General features: G+C 39.7%; 1 protein-coding gene and 1 non-coding gene across 2 annotated transcripts; one reads left to right on the top strand and one right to left on the bottom strand.

The window, feature by feature from the left end:
- The first annotated feature begins 223 nt into the window (after positions 1–223).
- LOC123631249 lies at positions 224–285 on the top strand. Its single transcript, XR_006733094.1, has one exon. It is a non-coding gene; the product is annotated as a U7 small nuclear RNA (small nuclear RNA).
- Positions 286–7,450: 7,165 nt separating this feature from the next.
- Positions 7,451–9,891, bottom strand: C1H15orf48 (chromosome 1 C15orf48 homolog). The gene is made up of 5 exons (XM_045528383.1): positions 9,799–9,891; positions 9,620–9,681; positions 9,366–9,451; positions 8,345–8,405; positions 7,451–7,848 (listed from the first exon to the last, which is right to left on the bottom strand). Exons 2-5 carry the CDS (start codon positions 9,653–9,655, stop codon positions 7,780–7,782), a joined length of 252 nt encoding a protein of 83 aa, XP_045384339.1. The 5' UTR covers positions 9,656–9,681; positions 9,799–9,891; the 3' UTR covers positions 7,451–7,779.
- Between the last annotated feature and the right edge of the window lie 5,561 nt (positions 9,892–15,452).

Genomic DNA, 15,452 nt, shown 5'->3' with positions numbered 1-15,452 from the left:
GCCCAGGTGGCCGTGGTGTGTTTTGTACAATGTTCAGCAACTTCCAATTTCCTGTTTTAGGAAAAAAAGTAAATCAAGTGATAACACTTGACAACAGTGATAACAGTGATATGGAGAGGGTACTTCATGAACTTTATATAGTATAATGTAAAAAAAATTATGCCAGCCTCTGTTATTTCTGGAAGTGAGATGGCAAGTAAATGTGGGGTGGATTCTTCTCTCTCAGTGTTACAGCTCTTTTAGAATTTGTCTAGCAGGTTTTCTGGTCCTCACTGGAAGACCCCGCCCCCAAAAAATAAATAAAAAATTAAAATTAAAAAAAAAAAGAATTCTTCTCTCTTTTCTTTTGGCAATATAATTTACAACCCATAAAATTCACCCCTACATTATACAATTTGGTTGGGCATGGTGGGCATGTAATCCCAGTGCTTTGGGAGGCCAAGTTGGGAGGATCACTTGAGGCCAGGAATTAGAGACCAGCCTGGGCAACATAATGAGACCTGGTTTCTACAAAAAATTTATAAATTAGCTGAGTGTGGTGGTGTGCCTGTAGTCCCAGCTACTCAGGAGGCTTGAGGTGGGAGGATCAATTGAGCCCAGGAGTTTAAGGCTACAGTGAGCTATGATCATGCCACTGCACTCCAGCCTGGGTGACAGTATTAAAAAAAAAAAAAGAAAAGAAAATATACAGTTTGGTGGTTTTTAATTTAAAAAGTAAATGGTGTCCCATGAGAACTTTCTGGAGTGATAGAAATGTCCCATAGCTTGTTTTGCATGATGATTTCATGGGTGCATACAATTATCAAAATTCTTCCTTCAACTGAGTAATTAAGATCTGTTCATTTTATTGTATCTAAACTACACCTCAATTTAAAAAATAATAATTTAAAAAGCAAATGGTACTACTTTAAAAATCCTAGCATAATTAGGATTTGAGAAATATTCATTGACTCAATGAAGTTGTCTCCAAAATAACAAGCAAACACTAGGTCACATTTGCCTTGTGGTATTAATCCATTTCTCATTTGTATTAAGGAGGATTCAGGCATGATAAAATAAGTCAGGCTAACCTGCCTGAGGCAATAGAATCTTAACAAACACCAAGAAATAGTATCAACTTTGTGATTACATATGTAAGTAAAGAAAAAACAAACACATATATTACTTGATGTAAACACAAAAAAGTGGAGTTTATTTTTTTTAACAGTATACCCACTCTCCAAATAAGCAATATTTTGTTATACATGTATTATAACTCATGGCACGTGAATGAGCAAGTTGGTTTTAACATGTCTGCAAGAGTTATAAAATTTGGAATTTTCCTTAATTTTATTCTCATTTTCATTTTAAAGCTAAGCAGTATGCACACAGGCAAATGATGTAGTAAAACGCTAACAGAACAAAAACCAAAAAACAGTCTTAATTTCTAGAGAGAGGTTATACAATTACCTGAGGCAATTTGCTAAGCATGGAACATCACAAGGGAGAGTTACCGGAAAAAACAATTTTATTCTAAGAAAGAAAAGAGATTTTTATCAGAGGAATTCCAGCCCCCTTTTATCAGGCCCAGAGGCACTGATAGGTGACAGCATGTGACAGCAGTCACCTCTTGCTCCCCTGCCTTGAGCTAAATGATTTGTGGGCTCTACATTGATACCAAGTAGCCATAAATGCCACATGGGGGACACCATAACTCATACCCTCTAGTTCAACAACAGATAGCCAATCACTAATCAATGTTATTTCTGGAGCTGGGCACGGTGGCTCACGCCTATAATCCTAGCACTCTGGGAGGCCAAGGCGGGAGGATCGCTTGAGGTCAGGAGTTCGAGACCAGCCTGAGCAAGAGTGAGACCCCCGTCTCTACTAAAAATAGAAACAAACGATTTGGACAGCTAAAAATATATATAGAAAAAAAATTAGCCGGGCATGGTGGCACATGCCTGTAGTCCCAGCTACTTGGGGGGCTGAGGCAGTAGGATTCCTTAAGCCCAGGAGTTTGAGGTTGCTGTGAGCTAGGCTGACATCACGGCACTCTAGCCCAGGCAACAGAGCGAGACTCAGTCTCAAAAAAAAAAAAAAGTTATTTCTGTAAATCAATGAGAATTCCTGTCAAACAACTTTGTACCAACCCATTCCTTGTCCCCTTTTGCCTTTAAAAACCTGCTTGTAACAAAGGCTGAGGGGAGCACTCCCCAAGGCAGCCAGGCAGTGTGTCCCGGGCTGCAGTCCTCAACCTCGGCCCAAATAAGCTTCCTAATTTTGCCTCAGTTCCTTTCTTTAGGCTGACACTGTATTCAACTCTACCCTCTTTCCTTATTCAAACCGTAGTCATCGCCTTTGAGTATGAGAATATATGTAATGTGCTGTGTGATTACTAAAATATGGGCACTTGTTTCTAAGGAGATACATGTTTTTGTTATGTCTTTTCTGGATGTAAGATCATCTAGGTGTGCATATGTGCAGGAGTTATTTTTGGCTCTGTATCTATGCAGGTGAGAATGAACGTGAGATGCATTTATCTATGGGTGTGTGTGCGCCCTCCTAAAGTTTTATAGCTGGGGTACTATGAACCAGAGGTGGGCCAGGAGTCACCAGAAATTCCAAACAGGCAATGCTCCACTCATCGAAGAATCTAATCTTAAACACATTAAGGAGCTTTTTTCCTTTATAGCAATGATGATCAGTTTTTAAAAAGAGAAGGGAACACTTACTGAACAGCTAATACATGCTTAGTACCATGTTAGGTATTTATCTCATATACATAAATGTTCACAACATAAGCAGGTACAAATTAACCCAATTTTATAGATGAGGAAGCTTTTCCAAAGCAATATAATAAGTGACAGAGCAGTCTGATTTCAGAGCCTGTAATTTCATTCTTTACCACAAAGTCTCAACTAAGTTGTAAAAGAATTTCTTCAAGAAAATAAAAAATGATGCATGAGTATTTGATTAGCTCTCACTCCAGTTTTTAGTGATATGGAATATGATTTTAACTTTTTTATTTGGAAAACTTACTTCATATTTTATTTGTATGTAAAAGAGAACTGTGTTTGCTTAAGGCTCAAGGCTATAAAGTTGAAAGCACTCTGGGCTTTGGTTTAATTGCGAAAGGTAACCATCTCCCCACGGGGAAGAGCACTCCCTTCCCCCTGGGCTCCAGCACTTCTCCACTGTTCTTCTCCTTCCCTAACCACTTCTCCTCAATCCCCATCAGGGACAAGATCCTCTTTCTCTGCCCAAGTGCTTCGTGCTGTGCTATGCGTGATGTTCCTCTCCGTTCAGTCTTTATTTCACTCTAGAAGCCCTCTGTAGGCGATCTCCTCCATGGCCCTGGTCTCACCACTCCTTTACCTAGATAGCTCACTGGGCTCTCCGACCCAACAATTCCAAAGCCTAATCATTTTCTTCTGTGTCCACCCCTCCGACATTCCATTTTTTTTCTCCTGCACTCCTGTTTTGGCACCACTGCCCACCCAGCTACGCAGGTGAGAAATCTGGGAGTCATTCGGAACATTCCCCAGCTACATCGAATAAGTCTTCATCCAGTGAGATTTTCTCATTTATTCCTTCTCAGCTGCTCTCAAACACACCCTTTTTTTCCTATTCCCTCTGCCATCGTTTTGCTTCGTCAAGTCCCTCACCTTGACTGCAGACAGGTGGTAGACAAGACCACCACCTGTTTGCAGGGTCAGCAGCAGCAACTGGTCTCTGGCCTGCAACCAAAGTCACTTTCAGAACACATCTCCTGCCTCCAGTTGCTGTAACTAACTCTCCATTAAGCAGACCTTATTATCTTCCTTCCCCAACTCAGAACCTTTTCTGGTTCCTTTGTGCCTGCAGAATAATAGCACAATAGGCCCTACACATACCGCCTACTTTTTTTCCCAGTTACCTTTCCAACTTTCCATGCCTATATTAAAAATTCCATGTATTAAAATATGTCAAGTGTCCAGAAAATATCATGCTATTTTAGGCCTCTCTGCCTTGGTAAATATGCACCTCTACTTCAATTGCCTTGCTGACTGCTAATTATTTGTTTTTCAAGAAATGAGTCTGAGTAGTGTTTCAGGGATCCATCTCCTTTGGGAAGCTTTCCTTCTTACCCCATGCTTACCTACCTCTGTCCTTGCTTTATCGTCACAGCACTGCTCTGATGCTCTGGTTTGCTGTGCACAGGTGTGTCTCCGTTTCCTAAGCTGTCAGAGCCTTGAGGCCTAGCACACAGTGAATGCTTATCAAATGTACAACTTCTTATAGATCTAAATTACAAGAAAATGTGTCATTATTAGTGATATACTTTGGATATTTGTCCCCTCCAAGTCTCATGTTGAACTGTGATCCCCAATGTTGGAAATGCGGCCTGGTGGGAGGTGTTTAGGTCATGGAGGCAGGTCCCTCATGAATGGCTGGGTGCCCTCCCTGTGATAATGGGTAAGTTCTCACTTTTAGTTCCTCAGAGAGCTGCCTGTTGAAGAGCCTGGCACCTCTTTCACCACTTCCCCTCTCACCATGCAATCTCTGCACAGGCTGGCTCGTCTGCCATCCACCACGAATGGAAGCTTCCTAAGCCACCATCAGAAGCAGGTACGGGTGCCATGCTCCTTGACAGTCTTGGAACCATGAGCCAAATAAATCTCTTTTCTTTATAAATTACCCAGCCTCATGTATTCCTGTATAGCAACACAAAGACAATTATTAATATATTAGAAGCAAAAATTAATTCCGCATGTAAGAGAATGTTATCCAGACAATGTTCTCATTATCTGTAGAAATAACTGCTTTACATAAGCTCTTTCGGAGTCATTTTCATGACCACATGTCAGTCAAGTATTCAGTACAACAACTTAGTCAACTGCAACAAGTAAACCTTGGATTGGATGATTTAAAAATACAGAAAAAGGATATTTGAGACAGAAAAAAATGGATCATATGATAGGCAATATTGAATTAATGCTAATTTTCTTAGGAATGATAATGGTGTTCTAGTCAGCTAGAATAGTCCTTTCTCTTAGGCAGTGAATACATGCTTAAAGTTTTAGGGGAAAAGCTTTATGATGTCTGCAACTTATTTTCAAAGGGTTAATTTTTAAAAAGCATACACAGACAGATACAGAAAATCTGGCAAAATGTTAACTGATAAGTGTGAGTATTCTTCATACTAATTTTTCAACTTCTCTGCATATTTGAAATTTTTCAAAATAAATGTTTGGGAGAAATGCTAAAAAGACAAGCAAAAAAAAAAAATAAAACTTTGAAATTTAAGTGTCAGCATTGCTCTTGACCTCTCTCCTCCCTCAAACCTGCAGAATAGTACCTTCTGTTGCCCTGTTCACACCATAAAACCACCACATTTCAATCAGGTTTGTATGTTAAAGGTGAAAGGCACAGTTATCCTTCAAAAAGCGCTCCGCAGTTTGCTCTCTTAGTTTGCCAACCATCACTAGGCTGTTCATTTTTATTTGCTTAAAGGATATCATATTCTACTTTAGAAGCTTATGCCAATAAAAATGTGCTTCTTAACTGCTGCCTGTGATACCTTGAGATCAGCCATCAGAGATTCTCACCTGGGAAAACTTGAGGTGATAAGGAAGCAGCAAAAGTTGCCAACAGTCATCTTACTTTAGTCCCTTCGGAATTGCCAAGTCCATGGCAAGAGCTAATTAATTTTTATTGCTGTGAAGGTGATGCTGGGGCCCAACAAACAATACCCCAAAATCAAGGCTTCAGAAGCAAATTTTCTCTCTGACCTTCTCCTGCCATCCTGTCTCTCACCCGTCACTCTCCCCCAACCAAGCCACAGAAACTAGAATCTCTTTTCTCCAAGGCAGGTCATAAAAACCAGAACCCTTTTTCCTGAAAGCCAGCCATAAGACCTAAAAGTATTACTCCTAACCTTCCCCCACCTTTCTGTTTAACAGTTGGCCATAAAGAAATCAAGATCCTCAGTCTAGAGGGGTCCTTCCCCCATTCCCAGCAGGAAGAAATGCTGCACAGAAAAGCCAAGAAGAATCTGAACGGACAGGCCTTGCTGGGTTTCCCCACTCAGTCTCTTAGCATTAGATCATACCCTTTTTGTCCAGTCACATTTCTACACGGCTGTCCCTAACTCACTGAATCTAAGCATAAAAAATAGTTTTCCCTGTATCTTTTGGTCTTCATTCTGAAGGTTGTCATGTCACATAAAACTATAATCAAACTAATTTGTTATGCTTTTCTGTTGTTAACCTGTCTTTTGTTATAAGGATGTCGGCTATGACCCTTATGATGGGGAGGAAGGGATCACCCTCTTTCTCCTCCTACAATGACAAGAATTTAGTCCTTCTGTTTCTATTATATTCATATGAAAAAAATTTTAAAGCATTTATCATTTTTATTTAAAAGAGTTAATGAACTTAGGTACACACCCAAGAAAACTGAAAATATATGGCCACGCAAAAATTAGTATATAGCTATTTATAGCAGCATTAATCATAATAGCCAACTAGAAATAACCCAAATGTCCATCAACTTACCGAGGAATAAATGAAAGTGGTATATCCATACAATGCAGCAGTATTTTGTCAGAAAAAAGGAGTGAAATACTGATAACATGGTAAAACATGGATTCTTGAAAACATTATGCTCAGTTAAAGGAGCCAGACACAAAGACTACATACTGTAGGATTCCATTTATATGAAATGTCCAGAATAGACAAATCCATAGAGACAAATTGTAATAGTACTTCCCCAGGGCTGGGAATAGGGGAATGACTGCTAATGGGTACAGTTATTTTTGGGGTGATGAAAATGTTCTGGAGTTAGATGGTGGAGATGGTTGCACAATTTGGTGAATATATTAAAAACCACTGAATTGTGCAATTTAAATGAGTACTATAGCATGTGAATTATATTTCCATTTTTAAAAGAAGTTAATGAGAAGCAATTTTCCACTTGATTCCATCTTTAAGGACATTCAAGGGAGCCCGGGGGCATTGTTGGGTATGACTGCATCTTCAGCCTTCTCGTCACCACTGGCCAGAGTGAAGAGTGGCCCCAGAACTCTGCAGGGTGCTGGCAAAGCTCCAGGTCCCTCCTCCCGGTCCTCACAGGAGCACTACAGTTTCCCTTGGCTTCTTTAGGGCGGCTCTCAGTCTGCCCTGCGTTCTGATTCACCACCAGAATTCCAGCATTTCCTCATGCAAGTCTCTAACCCAGTGCCCAACCTCATTTTCGTCATTGTACTACCATCTTTTATTTATATCCCTCCAAATTTTGGGTTTGTTCATTGCTTTACTGCAAATAGTAGATGCTCAATAAATTCTGGTGAATGAACAAACTCGGGAAAAAAGCTTACACAGAAATTTGCACTGGATATTATTTAAAAGATAAAGTTTCACACTTCAAATGTGTTTTTCTCCCATAAGATTTTCTTCTCCATCTAAATATAGCTAATCTTTGAGACATCTTCCACAAATGGTATTTTATTACAGATGACAAACTAATTTACAAATCTTTATGTATTTTAAGAAAAACATTCAGGTATTGTAAAACATAACAATTTCAATACGCAAGATTCAAATTTACAACAGGAAAATAAACATAGAAACTTGTTTTTGCACTATGTGCTTACTGCTGCACTACCTTTAATTCCTTATCCAGAGTCCAAAATACGTAGGCAAACCCTAAAAATGTAGCAGAAGCATTTCCGCACACTGGTATCCATAATCTAGTTTGTGCAGAAACGTTTCCACTAGATTCATAGAGTACTCTTTAGAAGAAAGAAGTGAGGACTGGTCATTTGGTTGCTCTTCGTACCTGCTGCAACTCTTCAATGGGCTTCCATTGTTGGTTGATTGTTATAAGCTTTAAAAAGAAAGAAATAAAAATGTTTTGTTAAAGATTTCCTTTCATCCTCATGTCCCCTTTTTGGGATTTGTCCACACTCGCCTGTAGAAAAAGTACTACAACCACCTCTTTCCACCTCTAAAACATGCACAAAACAATAATATGGGCTGGTTTCTACCATTCCACCCTCTAAAAAGCTCTTGGGTTCCTAAGTGTTACAGATCAGAAAAAAAGGTCAAACACATGTGCCTTATTTTCACTTAGCAGTATACAGATTTTTTAATTTGCCAAGGTATTGTGTGAGTCTTAAGTTCAAACAGTGTGTCTGCTTCCTGTCAGTGTATGTATAATGCTCCTAGCTCACAGTAGGCTCTTAAGATTTCCTCATTGTAATTACTCAATGAAGGCACAAACAATTTAAGTTACACAATAAAGGTCTGGCATTAAATCTATTTTGCTGACAAAATTGCTAAGGTTTAGGCAAAATATAAGTCACTTGTTTTTAACTTAATACCTTTTGAGGTACGGTAGGATCCACATTTTCCCAAGGTTCTGGATTTCCTTTTCGATCGATGCTAAAATTAAAAGAAGGCTAATTAAACATCAAAGTGAGTGAATTTAAACCAACACTGATACTGGGTCTATAAACATGCAAGGGACAAACCCAGTCTCCATACTGAGGTATTCTCTCTGTTAGTTATCTATCAGGAACCATCAGTGCAACTAAAATTAATGGAAAATTCCCTAAGGGAGTTTCATGGGTTTGGCTGAAACATTAAGGATCACTTCTTCTGCAGGCTAAGAGGTCTGTATTCTCTTTATTGGGCTAGATTGGAGAACAATTCCACAAACCAAGTAACAATGGAAATGGAAGTGCCAGGCTAAGGACAAACAATAATGTTCTTCCTGGTTCCTGGGAAGGGAGAGGCTGGGCTTGAACTCTGCAGGTTGTGAACTTCAGGGCAAGGGCCTCTATGTCAGTGGGTAGAGTTACTGCCCTCTGCAGCTCCAGCCTCACCTAGATCAGTTTCAAGTTTATTTTCCTCATATTCCAGGATACATTGGATACAGGTGGGGGTTGCCTTCTTCTATCCAAATTGAGATCAGGTTCATTGTTGACAGCCGAATCTATCAATTCTACCACATCAGTAAAGATTTCTACTTTCTGATAAGTTGAAATTTAATTAAAATGATTACTTAAGTTTGATGATACATGACTCAAAAAAACATACAAGAACTTTAAATTTCAAAACTTAAACTAAAAAAAAAATTCAAACTTTGCTTCACTGTAGGAAGAGTGGAAGAGGGCCAGTGGAGTGGATAAAAGGATATTTAAACACAGGGAATAAACTGATTTTATTAATATCATAATTTCATAGTCTTCTGATATCAAGATGCTTTTTAGCCCTGACTCCAAGTTCACAATTTGACATTCTTATCCACGGGAAAAAACCAGGAAACTGATATCAGGCATTTAATAAAACTCAAGGCCAACCAAACACCGCCAAAGACGTTATGTACCGAGGCCTACTCACATCACGTCGGATTTCCACAGGGAATATACCGCGAAAGACGAGGCTCCGCTCGCTGCCACTGTCATGAACATCACCAAAGGAATAAGCTAACGGATAACAGGTTGAGATAAATATTCAGACGTGTCAACAGGAAACATATGAAACATAACAAAATAGCTACATGTCATTTTACACTTTCTTCAAAATCTGCACCATCTTCACATCCTTAAAAATTCACACTTTTAGTCAAACTTTCAATTGCTTTAAAAACTTACTTCCTTCTTTTTCATCAGGAGTTGGAAAAAGCCCATGATGACTTCGGCGTAGAATGCCAAATCTAGAATAAAACATCCAAGATACCGATTAGATCTTCGGCCACTAGGACCCAACCCGGTGGGCGCCAAACCGTGCAACGTGCCCCCGAAGCCCGTCGAGGGCCGGCTCGCCAGCGCACCTGCGGGAGGGGCGGCGCGCGGGAGACGCCAACGCTCGGGACCCGACCAGCCCTCGGCCCCGCACCTTATATACCGGCCACGGCCGCTCGGGAAGGGCCGGACCGGGGCGTTCCGGGCTCGCGGGCGGGGCGGGGAGCGCGCGGACCCGACTCGCTCTATCCGCTCGGCGCGCGGCTCCCGGGCGCCCCCTGCAGGACGCCGTGCGGAAGACATGGCGCGGTCGGACGCGGATGCGGGCGCCACCTGCCGGTCCATCCCTGCCGCCGCGCGGCGCTCTCGGCCACCCCTGGCGCCTGCGAGGGTCTGGGGGTCTGGGGTGTGGGAGGCGAAGCCTGAAAGCAAGGAGAGCGCTGAAGGCTAAGGTCTGGGTGAAAGCCGACTCTTCTAAGGGGGTCCCGAGAAAGGAGTTGCAGAGCCGGGGGTCCCAGGGTTGGTTTCCACCCTGAGTTCCAGGGGAGCCTCCCAGGTGCAGGCAGCTAAATAAGAATTAATCCAATCACATTAAAAGCTCCAAAAATGGGATGCAGCGCACATATGGAGATGATTAAAATGAAATTGTAAAATTCATTTCAGAATAATTCCAGTGATGTCCTGATTTTTTCCACTAGAAAAACTGGGGGTTGAGGGAGAAGAAACAAAAGAATCAGCTGGAAAGGTTTCCAAGAGAAGGTCTAGCCTTGCAGAGTTTGCAGGCAGCTGCCAGGCCAGGAAGAACGATACTAACTTCATCCAGCCAGGCAGGCGCTGTGTGCCACACACGGAGCCGGATTCCTCTCAGCGTTTTTGCGAGATGGGGACGTTATTATTAAGACTCAGAGAAGCTCGAGTTACACAGCTGGTAAGTGTAATCAGAAAGCAGGTCTGTCTGACGCCCAACACCACCAATCTTTCTGCACCGTCTCTTAGCTACTGCAATTAGGTCAAGGGTTCGTTTATTTTAAAACAGTTATTTAAAAACAGTTTTAAGTTCAAGCTGTAAGTTAAAACGCACACATCTTAACGCTCCCTAGGAATTGCCAGACCCAGCTCTATCTCAACTCCATTTTAGTTCTAGACATTGGTTTTGCAGTCAAACGGACTTGAGTTCAGAGCCCACCCTTGTTAGCTGACTTTGAGTAAACTACTTGACCTTTATGAGTCTCAGTTTATATATCTGCAAAATGGGGAAAACCTAGCTGGAGAGAGAGTAGGAAAAATATTATAATGTATGAAAAGCATGTGGCATATGGTAAGGACTTAATGGTTATTATTTGCAAAGATTTGTTTTCTATAAGGCAGATTATAAATGTAGTTTACCACACATTCTATTAACAGTGTAACTCAAGATTTACATTCAGGAGACATTTACTGATTGGTTAGATCCACATCAGATACTTCAAAGAAAATTCAATATTCTCCTTGTATTATATACAATCAGAGGAGCCTTTTAAAGCTCCTTCTGGAAGATTTCTAAGTCTACTTTTGTCAGAAAGTTCTAAAAAAAAAGCCTCATTTTGTTAATTAAAGAGAAGTTTTTCATGGAAGGAAGAAAAGAAGGGAGAGAGAAAGAAAGGGAAGGAGGAATCTTACAGGAATGTTTAAGGACCCCCAAATTAAAATTAAAATGTGTAGCCCTTGCCTGTTAATGACCTTAAACTCAGACCCCTGCTTTGCCAATGTCATTTCTTTTCAAAATGCAATGCTGTTTTTGTAGCAGTCTAAGAATTATTCTGAGGATGGGGGAATGGTAGGATTAAAAAAATTAATAAGACACAAGTCCTTTACTTCAAGGTGCCTACAATTTTGTGCCCATAAATAACTCTAGCATAAGGAATGATGTGGTGCTAAAGACAGGTGATTAATTCTAAGGGGGTCTGAGAAATCTTATCAAAGGTGGGGATGTTTATTTGAACATACAAATAGACAAACCACTGTAAAAAGATATTTTAGGGGCAATTGGGAAACTTAAATAGAATCCAGACATGAGATAATATTAAAGGGATATTGTTAAGTTTGGTAGGTATGATGGTATTATGGTTATATAATAAAAATACCCCCCTTTTTAGAGCTTGTATATGGAAATATTTAAGGGAGAAATATCACGAGATTTACTTTTAAAATACAACTAAAAAACAAATTAAGCAAATTTAGTCAAATATTAATAATTATGCAATGTAGGTGATAGGTATGTGGAGGTTTGTTATTCTATTTTTATGTATGTTTGGAAATGTTTTAAATTTTTTTTAATTCATAAATTGTAGGTCATTACAGATATAACATGCTCATATAACCTTTGAAATCTGCTTATTCCTATCTGCAGCAATGAGAATTAAACCCAGAAAGCCACACTTTTTCCCCTTTCGATAATCTTCAGGTGTATCAAGTTTTTGGGATATCAAGGTCAATATGTAGTTTGGTCTTTTCTTAGATTCAAGGAGTTACCACATTGAGTTTTGGGTGGCCCATTTACATTTTAAAGTTAATTACACGTACATATTAAGGCAAATGCAGCAAATGTGAATTTTAAATTATCTGCTCAATAAATACTGTTGCAAAAACAGGCACAGTTGACTCTTGAACAACTTGGGTGGTAGAGGCACAGACCCCTGCTCCTCCCCGCCTCCGGCCCCCCCCCACCCCCCGCCTCCACCTCAGCAGTCAAAAATCCACGTGTAACTTTTGACTCCCCAAAAACTTAACTACTAATAGCCTGCTGTTGACAGGAAGCCTTATGGACAACATAACCAGTTAATTAACACATATTTTGTGTGTTATATGTATTATATACTGTAGTCTCACAATAAAGTAAGCTAGAAAAAAGAAGATATTATTAAGGAAATAAGAAAGAGAAAATATATTTACTATTTATTAAGTGGAAGTAGATCATCACAAAGGTCTTATCTTTGTTGTCTTGATATTGAGTAGGCTGAGGAGGAGGAGGAAGAGGAGGGATTGGATTACTGCCTTAGGGCTGGCAGAGATGGCAGAAAATTCACATGTAAGTGGACCTCAAAGTTCAAACCTGTGTCATTCAAGAGTTAACTGTATATGACCAAAAAACCTTCAGTTTCACCATATTTGTCTGAAGTTACTGAAGGCTAGACTACCTAGAACAGAATTTTCCATCATCCAGTTCTTAAGCAATAAAAATGCTTCCCACCCCAAAATGTAACGAATTCATGGCCTCGCTATGGGTAAGTGGAGGGTAGGGATGAAATCAGGGTCCTCCCTGCAGCCAAGCCCTGCGTGCTGGCCAGGGCACCCAGAAGGCATGGCCAGACAGTACTGCCTGGATGGCCGGGATGAGAAGCAGGCACTGCTCCCACCCCATCAAGCTCTGAAGTCCCAAAGGAGCCCACTCAGGACACTCACCAACATCACCCTCTGTGGCTGCTTCAATGCCCACAATCCCTTGGAGGAGCTTCTGCTACCACCCCCAATTGCCAGAAACTTCTAGAACCTTATCTACTGCCACCAGGCTTGCAGGGGCATAGAGACATGTCTCCTTGGTTCCTGCCCCAAGAATTTAAACTTAGATTTTAATCAGCCCAGCTCAGGCTTTATAAGAAAAATAGAATATTATTAAATATTTTTGTTGAAATTCTTTCTGTCCAACCCTATTAGTGGACTTTGTTAATCCTGACACCCCATCCTTCAGTGGCTACCTTGTTACCAGGTTTATAATACTGGATTTGCTAAATTTGGGGGGTTCTGGGAATGTTCTATATTGTTTAAGGTTGACTCTTAATGTGGACCAGAAGGCAATGTGAGCTCAGTATGTAGGGAAAACTGTTCACACTTCCCAGTATACCAGAGGAAAAATCTTTAGAAACAAGTGTTTTAATTTTCTCACAGATCAAGAATACAGCTTTTACAAATTGCCCAGAGCCATCCTCAAATCAGATTAAAACTGAATCAAAGAAATTATTTTATTTATTTATTTTTTAAATTTGCTGGCAAATGAGGACAAAGAAATTCTTGATCTGACTTTGCCATTTATTGAGCATTTCATTGAGAAGAGACACATGGTCTTCTCAGGAGGCTTCCCAAGTTCTGTTGGGAAGGTATAGTCATCCCTCAGTATCTTTGGGGAATTGATTCATGGACCCCCCATGGATACCAAAGTCCACAAATGCTCAAGTCCCTAATATAAAATGGTGGGCATAGTATTTGCAAATAACCTATATAATATCCTCCCATATACTTTAAATCATCTCTACATGACTTGTAATACCTAATACAATGTAAACACTATGTAAATAGTTGTTATACTATATTGCTTTTTATATTATTTGCTTTTTCAAATATTTTCAACCCAGGGTTGGTTGAATCCGCCAATATGGAACCCACAGATATACACTGCCAACTGCAATTACAATTTAAAAAGACATTTGCAAATCAGCACAGCCTGAACAAAAGCATGGTTGCTAAGTTTCCAGCCTAACCACTAGAAATTTCTTCTAGGAAAGAACAGGAGCCCATAGCTGGATTTCAGAGTTAGGGGGTTCAGGTCAGGGTTTATCAGGTCTAGGATGGCAAAGGCATAATGGCTGTCTTGTTCTATAAGATTAATAACCAATAAAGATGAAGTCAGAATTCCAGTAAGTTTTCTAGGTATTTTCCTATTACTCAAAATCAAGGGTCAGTTTGTTAGAATAACTATAATGGAATTACATCTTATACCTATAAATTAGACAGGTCTTTCCCTTAATTATTCCCAATAGCACTGGCTCCAGTCAGAAATAGGTAACTTTCTTCTAACAACGGCTTAACATTTGACTTCATATATTTCATGCATTATGCTCTTATCATACCCTATACTTCTTTTGAAGCACTTCTCACCACTGTCATTAATTCACTGATAATTTGTCTGCTGTGTTCCCAGCTGGACTGTCTGTGCCACATCTGTCTCATTCACTGGACATCCCAGTATGGCACTTTGTGAGTGAACAATGGCACTGTATTTACCAGATATTGTTAGGTGAGAAAAAAGAGTTATGTAGTATTTAGTTTTAAAAAATTATCTATACACACATGAAAGACAGGAAGGTTAAACACCAAAGGGTTTTCTTCTTTGTGTTTATCTGTATTTTCTAGTAATCTAAATTACTTTTGTAATAAAGGAAAATAGAATTTACATATAACCTACCTCCTTAAAAACTTTTACTTATTATTACAAAAGGAAAAACAGTAGCTATACAGTTGAGAAACCAGACAATACTGTAAACAAGTGATCAAAATTAACATCACCAACAACATGCAGACATCACGTGCTCCAGCTGTGATACTAAGGACACAACACCACCATGGAGTGTTCTGCTGGTGATACATTCCCTGCATCTGTCATGACAAAATATCAAACACAAATCCAGGAATGAATTATTCCATGAAATAATTGGTCTGTACTCTTCAAAAATGCCAGTGTCAAGAAACACTGTTTCAAGTTAAAAAAAAAAAAAAAGGCTAAAAAGACATGACAACTAGTTATAATTTTTCCCATTACTGCATCCTGTAATGGGAAAAATTACTATACGGGACATTATTGGGATGATGCCAGCAATTCACTAGACAGCAAGTTAAAATATTGTATTAATGTTAAATTTCCTGAATTGGGTAACTGCATTGTGGTCATATAAGAAAATAACCTTATTTGTAAGAAATATAATACACTAAA

The sequence above is a fragment of the Lemur catta genome, chromosome 1 (assembly GCF_020740605.2).
Source record: "Lemur catta isolate mLemCat1 chromosome 1, mLemCat1.pri, whole genome shotgun sequence".
Classification (NCBI taxonomy): Eukaryota; Metazoa; Chordata; class Mammalia; order Primates; family Lemuridae; genus Lemur; species Lemur catta.
This window is presented reverse-complemented; position numbering and strand designations above follow the sequence as displayed.

What these genes read in the sequence shown, in the direction of transcription:
- C1H15orf48 (XM_045528383.1), bottom strand. Translation starts at nt 9,655, where the DNA reads ATGGGCTTTTTCCAACTCCTGATGAAAAAGAAGGAA. An exon ending in TCCTGATGAAAAAGAAGGAA is followed by an intron (nt 9,452 to 9,619) that starts GTAAGTTTTTAA and finishes GTTATCCGTTAG; the next exon opens with CTTATTCCTTTGGTGATGTT. An exon ending in ATCCTACCGTACCTCAAAAG is followed by an intron (nt 7,849 to 8,344) that starts GTATTAAGTTAA and finishes TTCTTTTTAAAG; the next exon opens with CTTATAACAATCAACCAACA.